The 17,983-nt window shown below is 36.7% G+C and overlaps 1 protein-coding gene across 2 annotated transcripts in view; it reads right to left on the reverse strand.

Annotated features, from left to right (window-relative positions):
* The window catches only part of LOC115444602 (receptor-type tyrosine-protein phosphatase kappa), a 174,341-nt gene that overhangs the window by 78,179 nt on the left and 78,179 nt on the right, over positions 1 to 17,983 (reverse strand). For both annotated transcript variants that reach the window (XM_037439355.1, XM_037439356.1), the window contains exon 2: positions 13,577 to 13,924. In XM_037439355.1, the coding sequence (XP_037295252.1) occupies positions 13,577 to 13,772 (196 nt within the window). In that variant the 5' untranslated portion in view covers positions 13,773 to 13,924. The remainder of the gene's footprint in view (positions 1 to 13,576; positions 13,925 to 17,983) is intronic.

Here is a 17,983-nt window from a genome sequence, read left to right on the forward strand (position 1 = left end):
CATGGTAATGTAGACTGTAGGTACCGCGACTTCGTATGCGGAAGATGCGGAATTGTTGGTCACTTACGGCGAATGTGCCGATTTGTCGCGGCATCGAAGACTCGAGCAAGTGAAATACCAGCGGTGGCAAGATCTCAGGGTCGCACAGGAATACACCACGGCCAAGCCAATCAACGGGAAAATGCCGAAGAGCAATCGGATGTAGAAGAGAACCTTCACCAATTATGTTTAAATAATTATAAGGCGGTGAGTTTGCCCATATCCATTGATGGTTGTACTATACAAATGGAAGTAGACACGGGTTCAGCTGTGTCATGCATTAGTAAGAGCACCTATGATGCGTATTTTAATCATCTAAAACTGAAGCCGCACAAGATAGTTTTTAATTTTTATAATGGTGTAAGTATAAAACCCATAGGGGTTATTAATCCGCTAGTACGTTACAGGGAACAAACTAAACGATTAGAGTTGTTTGTAGTAAAAGGAGGTACTACCTCACTCTTAGGAAGGCAGTGGTTAACTGAATTACATATCAAAATACCACTATTTACCAATACGAATGTAAACCATTGTAATGTTGATCGGACTCATTTTAATAAAGAAATAAACTTATTATTTGACAGATATAACAAGCTGTTTGATGGACGTTTGGGCCGATTCACTGGCTGTAAGGCGACGTTGAAATTACGGGAATCGGCGGTACCGGTGTTCCATCGTGCGCGGCCACTGCCTTACGCACTGCGCGACCGTGTTGACGCAGAGTTAGACAGAATGCTGCGCGATGGAATAATCGAGCCAGTCGATTGTTCCGAATGGACGTCTCCTCTGGTACCGGTAAATAAAGCGGATGGCTCTCTGAGAATCTGTGCGGATTATAAGGCTACTGTTAATCCTATGCTATATGTAGATAGGTTTCCGTTACCGAGAATTGATGACTTATTGGTGCGCCTAGGCGGGGCTAAATATTTTTCTAAGATAGATTTATCCCAGGCCTATAACCAGATAGAGTTAGATGAAACAAAAAATATACTGTGATAAATACTCATCGCGGCTTATTTCAGTATAATAGATTAGTTTATGGTCTAGCGTCTAGTGCGGGCATTTTTCAGCGCATAATGTGTGAATTAGTAAAGGGAATTCCTAATGTAGAGGTATTTTTAGACGATGTGATAATAGGAGGTAGCAATAAGGAGGAGCATTTGGCCGCTTTAGAAGCAGTGCTTGAGAGACTTTATATTAAAGGAATGAAATTGAAAACCGAAAAATGTGTTTTCTTAGTTGATGAAGTAAAGTATTTAGGATACGTTTTACATAAGGACGGCATTAAAACCGACCCAGCGAAATTGGAGGCGATTGATAAAATACCTAGACCGAGTAGTGTTACGGAGTTGCGATCTTTTATAGGACTAATTAACTTTTACGCGAGATTCGTAAAGAATATGAGCACTATATTAGTACCGCTCTACGAATTATTCAAAAGGGCAAGGTTTGGGTTTGGTCGGCCGAATGTGAACGTTCTTTTAGTAAAATTAAGCAGTTAATGATGAGTACAGAGGTTTTAGCGCATTACGACCCAAATAAGCCTCTTATTCTGACTTGTGATGCGAGTGCGCGTGGAGTTGGAGCGGTGCTATCGCAACCGGCGGCAAGCGGAACGGGAGAGCGCCCGATAGCTTATGTATCGCGCATTCTTACCGACGCGGAAAAGAATTACTCTCAAATACATCGTGAAGCGTTGGCAATAATATTCGGGGTCAAAAAGTTTCACCAGTATTTGTATGGGCGTCATTTTCTCTTGAGAACGGACCATAAGCCGTTGGTATCGATCTTCGGCCCTCATAAAGGAATTCCAACGATGGTAGCTAGTCGTATGCAAAGGTGGGCTATCATTTTATCTGCTTATGATTTTGAAATAGAGTATGTTAGGTCGGAGAGAAATGGTGCCGACGGGTTGTCGCGTTTACCGATAAATAGTAAGCAAGATGTCACTGTGCCGGAACAAACTTATTTGCATTTTGTTCAACAGGCTTTATTGTTAGATTATAAAGAGTTAAAACTACAGACTAGTAAGGATCCGGTTTTATCGAGGATATTGAGTTTTTTGCGCGATGGTTGGCCAAGAGACTGTGATATCGAAGAGTTTAGACCTTATTTTAATCGGAAAGATGAACTCTATGAAGAATTGAGTTGCGTGTTGTGGGGCATAGATTATTGATTCCGGTGAAGTGTAGGGAAAAGTTTTGAGGATGCTCCATGAGCCCCATATGGGTATAGTTAAATCCAAGGCTATGGCTCGTAGTTACGTATGGTGGCCCGGACTTGATGAAGAAATAGAGCGCATGTGTCGTAGTTGTGAGATATGTGCTGCTCAGGCGGATGCTCCGCCGCGGCAAACTCCGAGTATGTGGCCGTGGCCGAATCATCCATGGACCAGGCTGCATTTAGATTTCATGGGGCCCATATTTGGGAAAACATACTTGATCGTAGTGGACGCTACATCTAAATGGACGGAACTTTTCCATATGAGTAATACAACAGGACCGAAGGTCATAGATAAGTTATGTGAACTTTTTAGCAGATGGGGCCTACCCAAGCAGATCGTTACGGATAATGGGCCCCAGTTTACGTGCAATGAGTTTGGTAGTTTCCTTAAATCTAATGGTATAGATCACGTTTTTTCGGCGCCATATCATCCTTCCCTCAAACGGTCTCGCGGAAAATGCAGTGCGATCCTTAAAGAGGGTTATTAAGAAAGCAGTGCAGGCTAAGGAAGAAGTTGATAAAGCACTTTATACTTATCTTTTACACTATAGAAATACTGCGCATTCGACTACGGGAGAAAGCCCTGCAATGTTAATGTTAGGTAGACGGTTACGGACGAAGTTAGACGTTTTAAGGCCAGACAGGGAGAATTTTGTAAGGAAAGCTCAGCAACGGTAAAGTGGAGCTAGAAAAGGGGTACACAGATCTTTCGATCAGGGTGAAGAGGTATGGTACCGTCAGTATTTGAGTGGAGACAAATGGGTCTCAGGCAAAATTCATAGATGTTTAGGGAATACTGATTACGAGATTGTAGGCAGCCGGGGAGAGTCAGTTCACAGGCATATAGACCAAATTAAAAGGAAGTTTCATAAAAATGAAAACCAAATTAGGAAGGAGAACGCTAGTTTATCCCTAGCGATTCCAATGAAAAGGGTGTCTCAACTTCCTAGTGCAGGATTAAGGTCAGCACTAGGTTCAGAGCCAGCCACTTTATCATCGGTGCAGGGGCAGAGAGTGTGCGATTCCGCAATTCATACTCCGGTCAGTAGACCGATCGCGACGCGGTCTCCGTTAGTGGAACTTCAGGGTAGTGCCACCCCGCTATCACCTGAATTTCAGGACGCCTTACCATATGAGCCAACGACTCCACGTCCCAGGCAACGCCCTATTAGGCAGTGTAGATTAACAAACGTTCCTGATTATAGAATGTGAGGTATTATCATTTTAAGTTGTAGAGTTGAGTGTTTTGTTAATTTAGTATGGAGGAGTGTAGTGTACTGGCTGGTACGTTTTTCTTAATATAATGTTTTGTTTCAAAGAAATGTCAGTTTGTAAATAAATGGATTCCGAAGTACAAACTCAGAATATTATTTCCATGTTTTCTGGAATTCTACACATAGGTATAAACGAAATATTGTCAGCGTCCCTGCGGGATATTTTTATTTTTTGCGGAATACACTATTCTATTTCAGCTCAAACGAACTGCATGCAAATCAAATTTGCTTTGATTGAGTTGAAGGTGACAATTTTATATAGAGATATACGCGTGTTTTATGTTCTGGCACAGTAAACTGATTACACGGGGTTTGATGTACTGGTCGATTCATACATCAATATGATTGTAAAATAAATTAGGATTACAATGGATCTTTGATCTTCCGCGGGCGCACTGACCTATCTTTTAAACGAGGCTTAAAGAGAGTGCTCATTTACCGATAGGCAGCGGCTTTGCTCCTCCACCATTGCTATCTATGGCAGCAAATATCCCTTGTTTTGCTTCCGAGGCAATTCTTGTGCGATCGGTCTCCACATTGAATGCACGCGCATGCACGGAGGGATATTTGTCGTAACCCTAGGGACACAGGTATCTATGCCTTATAGTTGCCAATTTACATTGAGATCTATAAGGGTTCACGAACAGTTCCTAACTTTCTCCTCTCCTCCCATCCTAAGAGGTTTCCTTATCCTTCTCCTACACGTCATTTCCGGCTATCCTCTCCCAACTTTCCTCCAGGGACCTGCAGTGGATAAGCCGGTGGTTTCTTGTATCCCATTCGCGGATTTCCCTGGATGTTGGTTGCATTTTTTTGTTGCATACACAACAAAAAAATATCCCTTATCAGGTAGATTCCCTTGCTCGTTTGTCCACTACGGCAATAAAAAAAAGTAGAACTACGACGCGATTTGGAGCAAGCCTTTATATTTTCAACATGAGTACGATGATTATAAATCGGGTATTTTAATATCACAGTTCAACACTTATAACAGTAGCATTTTCGATAAAAAATAAATTAAAAAAAAATCTTGTTTCTAAAACAAATTACCGATCAAAAACCGTAAGAATAATTGTAGTAACTACGATTTTACTAATATTGTCAACGCTAAAAATCTGAAAACTAGTCGGGACATATAAAGAAAATAATATAAGGAAGTACTCGCGAAGTTTTCTCGGAAACCATGTCACGTCGGTGTACCGAAGTTTGCGACTCAAGCACGTGATTAACAAAGTGGAGATGTTAGTTGTGGTTGTAATTTGAGGTACTTGAGTGAAGAAGTCGTATAGTAACAAGCTAATTATTACAAAGGTAATATAAATTATTGTAATAGTGTGTGACTTTGGGGTAAAATTAAGAAGATATACGATTCTAAACGTTAAAATTACACTATTTTTCGGATTCTATCGCGGTTTTAATAATTTAGTTTTCTCCTGACGTTTCGAAGACTATGCAGCCTTTGTGGAGGGGACTGAGGTGTTGTTCATCCGCAAAGTCAAAGTTACAATATCTATCTACATTTCACAAATACACAACTTTTTTAATTTTTGGCTGTTGGTGGTCTGATCTACGCTAAATGAGCTCAGTGTCTTGAAGTCACTGTGTTATTAAATACGTCTTTTTTCATTAGGACGGCAGTATGAGTGTTTTCATTTGAATAATTTAACTATGTAGTACATAGTTATAATCAGGACATCGCCTACGCGATTATGATTTCCCAGAATAAAAGTCCCACTGTGCTACTTCCAAGATAAAACATTATTTATGTTATTAATTCAAACTTTGTAGGCTAAATTTCATCCAAATCTATTGCGTTACAAACGTACATCCAATCGTCTTAACATTAAGATATATTCACACAATTCATTTATAACAACAAAATTATGATACTACTATAAATATATGACGAATAACATAAATATTACAAATATACAACTAAAATCTAAAGCGAGAAGTCTCACGAATTCAAGTCTAGACTGAAGAGGCCGAAAATCCGTCGCGAGGTCAAGACTTAAGCCGCGGCCTTGGCCTGAGCCATTCCGACTCAAAGCATCGCATTCAATTGTCATGCCTTCTATACGATGTTATTCTAAGGATATCGCATTTATATAGAATTTGCGAAATTGAAAATATGTAAAACGCAAATGGTAAATTCGTCCTAATAAAGTTGTCTAGTTAATGATTTCTTTAGTTTACGCGAATGTTAGACATTTAACAGTCCCCCCCCGTGACCATGAAGGCTGCAAAGTCTTCGAAACGTCGGGAGAAAAGTAAAATATTAAAACCGCGATAAAATTCGTAAAATAGTTTAATTTAATTGTCTAGGTAAATTTTCTGTTAAATATAAAAAACTTGTTCAGGGAATCTATCTCTTCAACAATAAACAGCAGACGAACCAAAAATATTTTCATTGCTTTAAGTAATACTGAATATTAACTAATAGTTGTCTTATAAATATATAAATTCCTGGATGTAAACATTTTAAATCATGTCATGACTCAGTGGCGAGGGCTGTGTAGTGAGATGGCGTGCTTAATGCTTTATATTTTTTTTGTAGTACATCCTTCGCTTTCGACTCGATAATAGCCTGCATTTTAATAACTCTGAGCGCTGAAGCTTGCATTGGGACGTGCTAAATTGTTTGCCACCCGCAATAATATTCATCAAATAGTCATTTTGGTCTGACTGTAAATGTCTGGCCAGCTGTAGTGGTAACTAAATGATTAATCATTTCACTGTAATTATTACTTGCTCGTTAATCATCAAGGAATTTTTAATGTGTGGTCAACTCAAATCTCAAGCTCATCAAGTTTTAAACGACTATGAAAGTGACACTAGTCAAAATGGCGACCCAAAAACGAAGGTTAAGTGATAAGTGTGGATACAATCAAGTACTAGGGAGGCAGTTAATTGAAGGAGCCATCGGGCCGAGTAAATAAAACGTGATTGGGTGTACGCAAACGTTATTTACGAGTACGCGCACGCCAGATTAAACTGTTCAAAAAAATTAACGTGATAAATATATTTAATAGGTATTTGTAACTTCGGCGGTGTACAGACCTTTCCAAGTATAGAAGTACGATTATGCTTTTGCGGGGTAAAAGTACCCTATGCAGGACATGTTCGTGAGAAAATTATGAAAATGTTTTGATGTATGATAAAATTTGCGAAAAACGATGTGTGGTTTTATAAAATTCGAGTGTTGTCCTCGATTTCTCCAAGATCCAGTCATCAGATCTTGACTTGGTGACTATGGGACCACTTCAGAAGAATATCCTTTCGAACAAAAAAAGAATTTTGAAAATCAGTCCACAATTGGCGGAGTAATCGCGTAACAAACACACAAAAAAAAGAGAATCTCCTTCTTTTTTGAAGTCGGTTGAAAATAAACAGCTCTAAAGATTTAAAGGAATTTTTCACTACTTTTATGCCGGAAGATTGGCTATAAGACTTATATTGTAAGACGTTCTAGAACTATGTTTCTACTACCTTCAATTTTCCTTTATAAGTATGTGAAATCTACATAAAACAGCATTTACCAACGAAAAACAGCCCTAGGAGGGGGCCACAAACAATTTTTCCGTTCAGAAATTTCCTTCACAAGAAAATAACAAATAATCGTCATAGCAAAGTTTTTGTAACGAATGTTCCTAAAAGTTTCTTACAAAAAAGCCGTAGAGGAAAGCGTGGAGAGAGAAAACTTCGCGTATGATATATTATATAAAGTAGGTTAGTATAAAACAGGTATTATATGAGTAATATGAGAAAACTTTTGTTATTGTTACAGAGACGTTATTGGGATGGATTAAAAAAATGTAATATTTTGAAAATGCATCAAACCTATTTAACTTACATTCAATTATATTCAACAACAAAAATATATTATAATTGGTTATAATTGTTAAAGTCAAATATAAAAGCTAAATTGGTGACATAAGATTATTATCAAATGATCAATATAAAATTTATGTATTATGTATGTATCACTGTCAAAGGTTCTATATGACCCGTTTCCTACTAGCTACACTTTTATAATTTATGTAAAATCTGATTGTCATTCAAACGATGTATAGACCTCATTCATACTTATTGGTGTAGGAACTCGAACCTATATATCGGGTTATCTTTTAGAAAATACTAGCTTGTATTGTTTATCATAATTAACCATGGATTAATTACATGATTCAATATAATCCGATTACTGCCGGCGTCCCATTATGTAAAACTCCTAAAGAATAAAATTATTATTAGAACGATTTACAGGCCGAATGTATATTAGTAACCTATATGTTGTGTCGTGTTCTCTTTTGGAAGATTTAAGATTTCGTCACTTTTAGATACTAAGTACGAACTAGAACAAAAAAATAAAAGAACAGAATCGCCTCTACTATATAAATATCCAGCTGCACTATAAAACACTAAAACATTAATGCTAAACAATTCACCACAATATTTTAATAAAGATAAGTGGTGTAAACACACGTGCATGCATATATCTCGTGCTGCCATTTCACTTGACCTACAGAAGGCCAACAGCCTTTTCAAACTATTTTCGCAGCAAGATGCGAATGGAGCTTTTTCACCAGTACGAGACGGACTCAATGACGGATTCATGTTTCTATTGGACTTGGAATTATGAAACTAAGTGGGAGCGAGCTAGTGAAGCCCTTCTTAGAGTAGTAATCATACTCGCCAGCGGGATGGTGTTATTAGGCTGGTATAAGAATATAAGCAATCATATAACTCGGTTCAGTATTTGTATCCAAGTGTAGGGTTTGGGAGGTTGTTTGTGTAGACCATTATAAGTTAAAACTGATTTGAGATCCTTTGCCGTGATATGATAAAAAAATTTGTTCCCAAATAAGTCATAATAATATCAGCCCTGTATTATATACTTGCCCACTGCTGAGCACGGGCCTCCTCTACTACTGAGAGGGATTAGGCCTTAGTCCACCACGCTGGCCTAGTGCGGATTAGTAGACTTCACACACCTTTGGAATTCCTATAGAGAACTTCTCGATGTACAGGTTTCCTCACGATGTTTTCCTTCACCGTTAAAGCGAACGATAAATTTCGCTTCTATAAAATCGATAAATAGGTTTAGCCAATACTGTTTTGAGTTTAGCGAAGAACAATGTCAATAACCCTGGCACGTAGCCGCTTAAAAATAATTTATGTTCACAAACACACGCGTTGTAATAAAGTTGTCATTGAAGAATGAAATACTGAACATTGAAATGACAAATGATTTAGTTATGATTCACAGTTAACCCTGCTTACACGTGTTTATGATATTGGCAGCTCTGTCATCATGTACAGCCAAATATTCTAATATAGATGTTGATAATTCGTGTAAGTCACTTTTTTTATTGCATTGAATGACGAGACAATAAGACATCTGATGGTAAGCGATACGACCGCCCATAAACAGTAGAAACACTATTCAACACCTTGAATTACAACGTATTGTTTGGTATTCCACTGCGCTCGTCATCCTAACCAATTTTTGATGATACACCAACTATGAGTCATCAATTTTGTCACCACTTTCATCACCATATTTAACACATTAGCGAATGTCAGAATTCAATGAATATTTGCAAAATGTCACATTTCTCGATATTCTTCATATATGGCGCATCATAATCTATAATATAAAAATGAATCGCTAAATGTGTTGGTAAGCGCATAACTCAAGAACGCCTGGACCAATTTGGCTAATTCTTTTTTTTTAATATTCGTCGAAGCTCAAGGATGGTTTTTACGGCGAGAAAATGTCAAATAATTGCCGAAAAAACCCTAAAAACAGTCCTTTTCTTTATCCCATACAAACGTTTTCTAACTAATACGTAGAGTCAATTTGAGCTTTATTGCTACTGTATAAAATTCACTGTTGTCTAAGCAATGTAGGTGTGTTCCTAACATCAAAGCAGTGTGCGTTGGAGCACAGAATATAATAATGTAATGTCGCGTTCTGAAACTCAATTAAAGGTTGGATCGGTAGTTATAATGTTGCGAAATATCAACCGACCGCGTCTTTGCAACGGCACATGGTTAGCGATAAAAAAATTACTAAACAACGTGATAGAAGCAACTTTACTGAAAGGAAAGTATAAAGGAGAAGATGTTCTCATACCGCGCATCCCAATGATTCCGACTGATGTGCCATTTGAATTTAAAAGACTACAGTTTCCAGTGCGGCTTGCTTTTGCTATGACCATAAACAAGTCCCAGGGGCAATCATTAAGTGTTTGTGGTATTAATCTGGAAAACCCATGTTTCTCCCATGGTCAATTGTATGTTGCCTGTTCCCGTGTTGAAAAACCATCAGATTTATTTGTCTATGCGCCAGGGAATCAAACAAAAAATATTGTATATCATAAAGCACTACAATGAAAATAAAACTGATTTTTGTTAATAATTATGATGATTACCAATAAAGCGATTACTTACTTTTAAATGCTTATATCTGTTTTATTTAATAATTATTTTTTATTCACAACGCCCTATCACCAGGGTGAAGGTTCTGTTCAGGAGAATTTTTGCCCCGACAGTAAAATAGATAGGAACAAAAAACTGTCATATTACAAATCTTTTTGACAGGACGAAGTCTGTCGGGTCCGCTAGTCATTAAATATATATTTGCAAGCATAGATATAACTTTAACCTTATAATTTCTGGATGAACAGATTCCATTCGAAAATAACACTTCATTTGAAAAGAGTCTCGTTTATGGTAATGTAAAACTTTGCGAAAAATATTTACATTCATCCATTTTAAACGTAAAACACAAACGTTTAATTAAAAACTTTCTCACTTTATTTTAATGTTTGATTTACATTGAGCTCGCAAGTGGACATTTCGCATTTTATTTTTGCAAAAATGTTACTTTATTTTCAGCTCATCCAACTAATTTAATAAATATAACATTGGTTTACATATTTATTACCTTTTCACGAAATGAGAGCGAATATGTTAAATACATTTTCCACGAATCGCTACGTTTGGATAATGGAGTTATTTAAATCTTTATGGTATTTAATAGTGCAAAAGTATTCTTCTCTCGATTAGTCAGGTTATGCTAATATTAATATCCACTTTCATTTAATTTACTGAACAATTGTAAAACATGCATTGTATACAAAGTCATTTTGAGATTGCGTTAATAAATGAATCCACTCAATCAGTCGTCCTTATTTCTGTTAACATTGTGCCAAAAATTATGTATGAATAACGAATATTTTCGCCAAAAATCCCAGGTTTACTTTTCTGATATTTTATCATTTTCAGCGGGGACATGGTGTGTGCGTGATTGTATTTCTGACTGAAATTGTGATGTTGGCGCTGCGACGAAATCTCTTACAGAAATAATGGCAACAGGCCGTGTAACATGAAAATTACTTTATATTGATATTTATTTTGTTCTAAACTTTATTATTTAACATCTACGTTTCTGAAATAGGAGCTGGAATAACGGTCCAAAAAAATCCCACGATTAAAAATACTGCTTTGCCCAGCAATGCAAAGATATAAATACAACAGTAAATTACCTATAAATTCACAGTATTAGAATAGAAATACCACGTTATTTCAAAGTTAACTAATATCAAAGTTAGAATTACCACTTCTCGCGTTTCAGCGAGAGACAACATAGAAATTATTTCGCTTATTAATCTTACTTATAATGGGATTGATCAAATTTCGCAGGCTCTATAACATCGAGAGAATTACGTGGAGTAATTCAATTCAAACACGTATAAAGTAAACTTAATTAGCTGTTTAAATATGAGTTTTCATAATATCTATCTTTGTAAGGCAAATATAGGCGTTCGTGTTACAATAAATTTTATATAACAATCAAGCTATATCACTTATTAATAATAATAATAATATCAGCCCTGTATTATATACTTGACCACTGCTGAGCACGGGCCTCCTTTACTACTGAGAGGGATTAGACCTTAGTCCACCACGCTGGCCTAGTGCGGATTGGTAGACTTCACACACCCTCGAAATTCCTATAGAGATCTTCTCGGATGTGCAGGTTTCCTCACGATGTTTTCCTTCACCGTTAAAGCGAACGATAAATTCATAAAGAATACACACATGATTTTTTAGAAAAGTCAGAGGTGTGTGCCCTTGGGATTTGAACCTGCGGACATTCGTCTTGGCAGACCGTTCCACATCCAACTAGGCTATCGCCGCTGTCACTTATTACTATCGTTATAAATTATAAATTTTGAAAATGTTTAGATTGTTAGAAATCAAAAAACGTGCGACTTTGCACCTTACATCATCAAACTTCAATACTAACCATAAATATTTGAATGAAGTCCAGAGCATTAGAGGCTGCATAATATTTATTGTTTCAGTTTGAGCTGTAACCCGTTTGGAATGCTCAAAGGGAATGTAGCGCCGTGGAAAATTCGCTCTACATCTCCAAAGTTATTTTTAAATGCATGCGAATGTAGAATGTGCCCATTGATGTGTACATTCGGGGTCGTTTAGTCCACGCTCCACTACGCTGCTATGATGTATTTCAAATTGTGAAATATCGGTACATTCTTGTACGGAAGATTATGACCTTGTTTTATAAAGTTTAAGCAAATTTTATACGTCATTTGGCTTTAATAATAATAGGCATGGGTGCCGTCGAGATAACTTTTAAGGAAGTGTATCTGTATAAGTAGGTAGTAAATAATATCATTCATTACATTAAAAAAATCAAATAAAATTCGCGCGGTATTTGCATATGCTAAACTATAATAAAACGTCTGTGGTCGATAGTTTCCATTGTCATTCAGTTATTTTTATTGTGATTTGTTCAGGACAGGGAGGTGCACGTGCACCCCCTTGCACTCCCCTTCCAGCGCCCATGATAATAGGGATATTTTCCATAAGTTTGTAAGTACATGTCACATAAGTGTATAAGCCGACCAAATACAAAAGTCACACTCTAGTCTATGCTCCCAAGTAAATAGTAATAAATTGATTACCATCTAAATTTGCTGTATACCATAACTGCCAAATAAAATTAATTTAAACCTTGTGAACCAGGCCCTTAATAGACTAATATCGTGTCAGTGAATCTCTGAAAATCGCTGAACGTCTCGACAATTCAACACAAGCTGACAATTAAACATAACTAGGTAGGTTTTAGATATGCTTATTTAAAAAATATCTAATAAGTGTACGCTGTTGACTAAATTTCGCCTAGCCAATTATAAATATAAGGAGATAGTGGTATTATAACTATTAATGGATAACCCATGAAACGTTTATAAAATCAAAATTATTGTTATAATTTTTTATTGTTTTGAATGACGAGACGAGCTTGCCGTTCGTTTGATGGTAAGCGATACGACCGCCCGTAAACAGCACAAACACCGTTCAACACCTTGAATTACAAAGTATTGTTTGGTTACACTGCGCTCGCCATCCTGATAGATGAGATTTTAAGTCTTATGTCCAGTAGTTACACTGGTTACAATTAGTCGAACAAAAATAAAATTAACGAATGACGTGTTTGAAACCCGGATGAGTGATAAAACTGTGACTTCCGTCTTTCGTGGAGTAAATAATTTTTTTGTTGGGTATTGGCGGCTGTAGATTACGTTTACTCTAGTCATAGATATTTACTCGAAAATATTTTTAGCCCAGCGTGGTTCGAGATTCAAAACACTCTGTCATGCCCAGCAGTGGAGCATAAAATACCGGACTGATATTTTTTTTCTTTACTTTGAAAATAGTTTTTAACATTTTTATATGTGTCTAAAACATCAATGCATATAAACATATGTTATTATTCAGATGGTACGAGATATGAGAATACATTAAAAGCACATTAATTGGCACTTATGATTGCGATTTTGGAAAAAATCATCGGTTACAACCTGGAAGCATATTTTTTCGAATAAAAAAAGGATTTATGAAATCGGCTAATAAATGACCGAGTAATGAAGTAACAAAAAAACTTGCAGAATTGAGAACCTCCTGCCTTTTTTGGAGTCGGTTAAAACTATCAATAAAAAGAAACTCACCGAAAGATATAAGCCCGCTGTTGAGCATAGTCAGTTTGATGCTATTGGGTATGGAGACCAAGCTAGTGGTGCCCGACGGCCTCGTTCCCTTCGTCTTCGGCTTCTTCTCCATGTCATATCTGGTGGTGGACCGCGAGCGGTGTTTCCTCTGACTGGTCGTAACTGACGTCCCGCGAGGCCCCGTCCTCGACGACATATCGACTTTACACAAACAGTCAACACTAGCACATCTTACACGTAAAATGAAAATATAATATCAAAACTGTACAAAAATGTTACAAAGTAGTCGTGGTATCATAAAGCTCCAGACATTGTTTCGTTTATCAATGCCGTTTGTCAAGTCGCCACCTGGAACAAAAGAGAAAGCGTTTTAATAAGAAGTAAGGGAACAAAGGTATAACTGGACAGTTTCTTTAAGGACAAACAGAAATGAAGTTGCAAAGGACAAAGAAACGTTTGGATATCAGTTTTAAAAGAAATGGAATATGGAATGTATTTCCCGGTTGGTTGATTTATTTGCTTGCTTTAACTGCAGATGTATGTTTAAATATTTGTTTTCAAGTGGATCTTGTTCAATCCATTAAGGTTAGAATTATAAAATCTATATTTGATGTTCCGTACACTTATTGTGTTCGACTCAACTGTACTGCAATCCGTACATCTGACTTGGTATGATTTCAACGTTGATAGCATGTGAATAATGATTATGTACGGAGTGAAACTCATAATATATAAACTCGAGTCTAAGTGTAAACCTAGACGTGAATAAAAAATATAAGTCAAAAAAGTAAAATTATTTGTTGGTCAAGTGAATAAATAGGTTATAATAGTGACGTTTTGGTTGTCATTTTAGTTCAGATTTTGAACAAATAGTTTATATGGACGTTCGTGTCTATAGAATATACGTTAATGCTAGATAATATTAAAAGTACATTTAAGTCCAGTTGTACTTTAAAATTTTAAAATGTAAGTCTATTGCCTTTAAATAAAGTTACTTCTTTAGTCCCAGTGTAATTTTGCAATTATCAAAGCGAAAGTAAGCAAAAGTAATTGACTTGAGGAACCAATTAATATTGGGCTCAAATGTTGTTTCCAATTCATTAAAATTTTAATTAATGTGATAAAATATAATAAAGTATTATCTATTTTAAATTTCATTTTAGTATAGTTAAAAAAACCGTTAAGATGATACGGAAATGTCATTAATTCTAAAAAATACAGATTCTGATTCACTATAGTCCATTAAATAAACATTATATTTTATAATTGATACGTAACATCAATAATACATAACAATAATAATAGTCAAAAAAAAAACATAGTGAGGAAACCTATAGACTCATAAATTCTCACCGAGAATTTCGAAGGTATGTGGCATCACTAGGGCCTTAACTCTCTTAGTACTAATCGTAGGCCTAAGCCCAGCAGTGGGACAGTATATAATACAAGGCTAGTATTATTATTAATCACTAGTTGACCCGACAGACGTTGTCCCGTCTTAACTATGAATTTGTAGCGCGCATTCTATCAATCGCTGACAGTTATGTAAAATTAATATTTTCGTTAAGTTTTCTTAAATTTTCTAATTTTCCGCGCAATTTTTTTATTTTTTTCTTTCATAAGAACCTTCTCCTGACAATAACAAACACAAAAAAATATAATAAAGTCGGTTAAGCCGTTCACGCGTGATGGCGTGACCAAGGGAAATAGGGATTCATTTTTATATATATAGATGTATACAGTTGGCGCCGCGGAACACGGTATAAATATTTTATTCTCTGGCCAGCGTAATTCAGATTAAAGTAATATTGAGATAACATCCTACTTGGTGAATAAGCGCACGTGCAGACCTCAATTCCAGAGGATGGGACAACTCACTTGTCCAGTCCCTAAATAAGTTTGTAGATAAGGTTCTATGAAGTGAATAGCCACGAACACATTTATGTAGGATCCCCAATTACGGTACTGAATAACAAAAAATCCAATATAAGCAGTCGCAGCAGGTTTACACATATGGTTAGTATGTTTGAATTGAGTAAATATATTGGTGTAAACCTGGAACCTAAAATGGACGTTAATTTGTCTAATTGAAGTATATTTTAGTTTATCCCTTCACCGTATCTACTTGGAATTTTCTTTGAAACAAATTGATGAGGTGAGATAGCCGAATAAAAGCGTTACCCCTGACATCTAATATGAGTAACCAAAATTACGTATAAGCAGTATGAACGTCATTCTGTAGATTTCTTTGCAAAACTTTGCATGATTATTTATTGAGCTTATAACGGTAAGATAATAGAAGTTAAGTATCATGATACTAAATGACTGACTGACTAATGATACTTAACTTCAATGGGTTTAATTTCAACGGGCTTGCCTTGGTGGCGTAGTTGTACTGCATGCGCGGTACGGCGGCGCTTTGAGGTACTGGCTTAGAATGCCGGGTCGGGCAAAGAAGTGATAGTGGTTTTTCCGCTCCGTATCAACCCGGGGAACACACTTGGCGTCCAACAAAATTGGGTGTCCTGTTTACGTCTCTGTATATGCCTTTGGGGATAAAAGTGTGATGGGTGTGTGTGTGTTTTATTGTAAAAATCTATTTTAGAGCATCCTGTACATGAATTAGTATGTTTTGATATTTAGTTAAATTAGAAACCCTCATAGCAATGAATCAATATTATAGGTTTCGTTTCTTAACGTCTAGTGTTGGTATTGACAACTGACCTCTTTCTAACTAGTCTACCTGTCTAGCGACAACAACTTGAAGATAGTAAACTTGGAAAGTAAACTTTTGTCACTTAGAACTATCAAGTTTACAGCTATGACTCCATCTTGTATTTCTATGACCTACTGGATAGACTTTAACTTTGAATGTTTGAAACATTTTAAAATTATTGTTGAATGATTTCTTATATTTACGCGAATGTTAGACATTGAAATTAAACTAATTTTTCGGATTCTATCGCGGTTTTTTGTTTTTTATTTTTCTCCCGACGTTTCGAAGACTTTGCAGCCTTCATGGTCACGGGGGGGACTGAGGTGTTGTTCATCCGCAAAGTCAAAGTTACAATATCTACCTACATTTTACAATTATACAACTTTTTTAAATTTTTAGCTGTTGGTGGTCCGATCTACGCAGAATGAGCTCACAGTGTCTTGAAGTCTGGCAGCCGGTCTTTTGGGTTCCGATTTAATTAAATGTAGAACTGGATCCCAGGCTTGTGCAAGCTTCCAACCATCTTCCCTATTGAAATTAGGATGTTTTTAATTTCAATAGCCTCGCGAATCATCCTGGGCAGGAATCGGTGTTCTTTGGCGAGGATTTGTGGCTTGTCTAGTCGCAGATAATGATTGGCGCCTCCTTCAGAGTGTTCAGCGACTGCAGACTTCGTCGAGCGTCGGTGTTTCACGTCAGCTATATGTTCTTTACGCGGGTCCCTATATTTCTTTTGTTTGCCCGATATAAGAGAGGCCACAGTTGCAATCTATTTTGTATACTCCCGGTTCTTGTAGAGGTATATGACACTTGACAGGTGGTAAAAATTGACTAATCTTCTTAGGCGGCTTAAAATAAGTTTTTATGGAAGCACGCTTCAGGATGTAGCCAATCTTGTCGGTGACTCCTCTTACATATGGTAATACAACCGGAACACGTTCAACTGTGGCTGGTTTCACTCGGTTTCTGTGACGGCGGCGTGGAATTTGGAGCTTGTTGTCTCGCAGTACTTGCTTGACATGTTGCAGCTCAGCGGCCAGGTGTTTCTCGTCACAGATTCCTTGTGCTCTCTGAAACAAAGATTTGCCCACGGTAGCTGACTGTTTTGGATGGTGATGAGATTCACCGTTCAGATATTTATCAGTATGGGTCTGTTTCCGATGCACAGTATGACTTAAGGTCTGATTAGGATTACGGATGATTAAAACATCTAAGAAAGCAAGAGATTTATTCTGTTCTAACTCCATAGTAAATTGGATTTTATTGTTGATGGAGTTGAGGTGATTTAAAAATGCAGTTACTTTATCAGATGGTAAAATTGTGAAAGTATCGTCTACGTACCGTTTATAAAACCTTGGAGTGACCGGGGCTGTACTCAGGGCTGTCTCCTCGAAGTCTTCCATAAAATTCTTAACCAGGCGAGTACTAAACTGTTACGAGCTACCATACACGAAACACGATCCGACCTCCAGTACATAAATAATTGTGTTGAGATTATATCCAATGAATTGAAGACAGAGTTGTCAGCATTTGATTTTAAAAATTGCATCGAGACCTTAAATAAGCGCGAAACTTCCAAATATAATGAATGCAAAAACAAACATATAATAAAATATAATAAATTACAATCAAAATTATTTGTTGATAATCTTAAAAACACCGAGTGTAGGAATGGAACGCGCGCGACCATA

Source organism: Manduca sexta, chromosome 16 (assembly GCF_014839805.1).
Source record: "Manduca sexta isolate Smith_Timp_Sample1 chromosome 16, JHU_Msex_v1.0, whole genome shotgun sequence".
In the NCBI taxonomy this organism is placed as follows: domain Eukaryota; kingdom Metazoa; phylum Arthropoda; class Insecta; order Lepidoptera; family Sphingidae; genus Manduca; species Manduca sexta.